Source organism: Cryptomeria japonica, chromosome 4 (genome assembly GCF_030272615.1).
Source record: "Cryptomeria japonica chromosome 4, Sugi_1.0, whole genome shotgun sequence".
Lineage (NCBI taxonomy): Eukaryota > Viridiplantae > Streptophyta > Pinopsida > Cupressales > Cupressaceae > Cryptomeria > Cryptomeria japonica.
This window is the reverse complement of record NC_081408.1, coordinates 776,622,384-776,625,785: the sequence shown is the minus strand read 5'-3', so window position 1 is coordinate 776,625,785 and position 3,402 is coordinate 776,622,384. Positions and strand designations below refer to the sequence as shown.

Genomic DNA, 3,402 nt, shown 5'->3' with positions numbered 1-3,402 from the left:
ATTACCATTTTTTGATAAAAGATTATTAGAAGTCCAAACATACCTGAATAATCTAGATGATTAATCCAAATATGAAATCTCTTTCAATCATCTAAACAAACTAAATCATTGATTCAAATATAAAATATCTGATGATAGATTATTAAAAACCCAAACATATGAACCTAAATAAACTACATGATTGATCCAAATATGAAATCTCTCTCAAACCATTAATTTTAATAAAATCATTTGAATTTGCCATATAAAATCTCTGATGATAGATTTTTAAAAAACCAAACATCTGGACCTAAATAAACAACATAGTTTATCCAAATATGAAATCTCTCTCAAACCATTAAGTTTAATAAGATCTTTAGAATTTGCCATATTCAGTCCCATGCAGCATTTAGCAGTGAGACTGACTTATCACCCAAAGAAAAATTGTATCATAGTTTTCTCAAGAAATTAGTATAGTGATGCAGATTTATCAAAGAAGTTTTGAATCAACTAGTTGGATGCTTTTCGACAGAAAAACTATAAAAAACAGTGGAAACCTAGGTTTTAGCTTCACAACTGCATTCAAAACAGTCAGATTGCTCTAACTTTTCTCTGTTACATGGAAATATACTCTCTTAAATGCAAAGGAAAACAAGGAGAATTGCACCAGCTCTTTGCATGCAATTTGAGTACCTCTTTGGCCTTCTGCTTGGTCTTGACCGCCCCATCCATCTGGAGCACCATGCAGAGCTTCGACACACCTCCAAACTGAATCATATCACGAACAAGAGAAGTACTGGACCAAAAACTAGAGACCAACCAGAGGATTCGAACAGCTTTCCTGGTCCCAGATTCAGAAACCCTCATAATCTTCTTCGACACAGCAGCAATACCCATGGCATGATCATTCATGGCAGCCCTCCCTTCAGCACAGGCAAGCAACTTATCTAACAAATCCAAGATTTTCTCAGCCTTTCTCCCCTCAGCCTCTGGCAGAAGCTCAATCAAAACAAAAACTAGACCAGATTCCACAGCCTTAAGCTTATTCCTTCTCGACTCACTACACATGGCCTTCACAACATCCAAGGCCGCCATGGTAGCCTGGTGACAAAGCTCATCTCTCAAAATCTCCACCAATCGATGCAAAACATCAATATTTTGCCTAACAATGATTTCCCAATCAACCCTCTGCGTTGCAACGTTCTGCAACAGCTTGACTGCATGCAATCTTGCCTGGCCATTTCCTCGCTGCAGAATCAATCCCAGGGATTTCATGGTCATGGGGTCCAATACCAACCTTGCCATTTCCAGTGTCACCGGAAGGAGATAAAGAATCCCCAAAGCCTCCTCACAGATTTTAGAGTTTTCATTCTCAATCTCTTCTCGAGACTCTAAATAAAAATCATCAAGAAGAGATATAAGAATAGGCCAAGGTCTAGCCGCCACAATGCATCTTTTATTCCTCTCATTTTCCCTGGCAAGAGACTGGAGCTTCTTGAGAGCATTGATTGCTTGAAAAGGCTTAGATCTAGCCGCCTTTTGGAGCAGATCTGTGACTTGCAGAGAATCAATAGGTGGCCTTGGAGTTGGAATCTGGTCCACCCCTTTTGAGCCATTGGCCACACACCACCCCTGAATAAGGCGGCGCAGGGTATGATTAGGTATCATGTCTAAATTCTGGAGTTCTTGCATGGTAGCAGGGCACGTCCTCTTGTTGCATGTGTAAATCCAATGCTCAATGCTCTCCCTGTCGTATGTCATCCCTGTAGAAACAGTCACAGGATCCCTCATGAGCTCCATTGATATTGGGCATCTAAAGTAGGATGGCACTTCCACATTAGGATCCATAATCTTTCTGTTTCTGAACCCACAGCTCAAATTTTCTTCGTTCTTGCTTGCTATTTCTGGTTAGACAACTACCCTACACAAATCTCCTCTTATCATGGCGACAATTATAAACAAACAAATTTTCCAATACACTGAATCTGAGTGGATGGATATACGTTGTCAATGAACATTGATCTCCTCAGCCATTGCACATTAGCAGAACGTTTACCATGTCAACAAAGTAATTATACAAATTTGACTTCGCTGTGCACATTGAAGTTTATTATATAAGAATTAGGTTTTAATAAACATCTTACGTACAACAGAACGTCCCCATTTGAATTCCAAACGCATAAACACCAAATCCAACTTGACCCAATTGAACAGCATATTAGCACGTCTTAAATGATACCCACAATCTTGTGATTCTCATCCATTCATTACTCTGCATAAATGGCGGGCGCCATTGACTCTAAAAGACTTGCTCATGGGTGACCATTTCACATCCACCCACCTGCAATTTTATGCACCACTTTTTGACCAAACCAATCTTTTCCATTATTTTGAGCTGGCACGCTATAGAAATGAGGTTTCAATCCACTGGTTTGGCATTCAATGAATGGGACTGGAATTGATGTGATTGCACTCTAGTCAAAGAGAACGTTTTGTTAGGGCAACGTTGAAGTTTGAATGGCCATGCAAAATTCTCTGTAGACTTGGACTCCACAAATAATTCATGATTTTTGCATGAATCAGCTCAACAGTACAAAGCCCTACCAAACAACGAGTCAACCCTAATTGTCAATACGACAAACATCTTTTTTGTCTGCATCTGCATATGGAGTATGACATGCAAATATAAAACGACGTATTATCGACGCATGGGTTTGACATGCAAATATAATACTCCGTATTATCCGCATAATTCTACGTATTATCCGCATATGGGTTTGACATGCAAAAACGACGCAGACTTCGGGTACAGTGAGGGGTGAGCTCGATAATTACGACTGAAAATTATAATATGCGTAGGGGTAAGAAAACGAAGGTTACCTAAGTCAAATTTTTACCATTACCTAAGCCTTTTCCACTCACCAATTACAGTTTGTTTATATGCGGAATAATGCATGATGGTAGGCCTGGGATTTAATGGTCTTGGATCCTATCTTCTTTTCAATTTTAAAACGTATTATACAATTTTAAAGTTTAGCAGAAACTATTGTTTAATTTGTAAGATATTTTCTTGATATTGGTTAATTTGTAAGATATTTTCTTTTCAAGAATGTTTCTAATGTTTAAAATGTGAGATTTTGATTAAAATTGAATAACTCTATTTGACTTTTTAAATTAATTAAAGAGTTCATAGTATAATGTACAAATAAAAGGAGTGGTTAAAACACCTCCCGTCAAAGTTTATGGTGGACCAAGTTTAAATCAAAGAGGAGACTTCAAAAGGTTAAGCTTGACCATAACATAGAAAAAATCACTTAGCTATTACAATAGGTCTACAAGAGGGAGGTCTTTATCATTAGGTTTCCCCAAACATTATCGAGGCCAAGATTATCTTCAATCGATTGCTAGCTATTGAGAGCATCA

The 3,402-nt window shown here is 38.0% G+C and overlaps 1 protein-coding gene across 1 annotated transcript; it reads right to left on the bottom strand.

The window, feature by feature from the left end:
• Window positions 1–465: 465 nt before the first annotated feature.
• Window positions 466–2,485, bottom strand: LOC131031971 (E3 ubiquitin-protein ligase PUB23). The gene has a single exon (XM_057962837.2). It carries the CDS (start codon window positions 1,825–1,827, stop codon window positions 595–597), a length of 1,233 nt encoding a protein of 410 aa, XP_057818820.2. The 5' UTR covers window positions 1,828–2,485; the 3' UTR covers window positions 466–594.
• Window positions 2,486–3,402: the final 917 nt, after the last annotated feature.

Excerpts from the sequence above, each read along its gene's own strand:
- LOC131031971 (XM_057962837.2), bottom strand. The coding sequence starts at position 1,827 with ATGGATCCTAATGTGGAAGTGCCATCCTACTTTAGATGCCCAATATCA.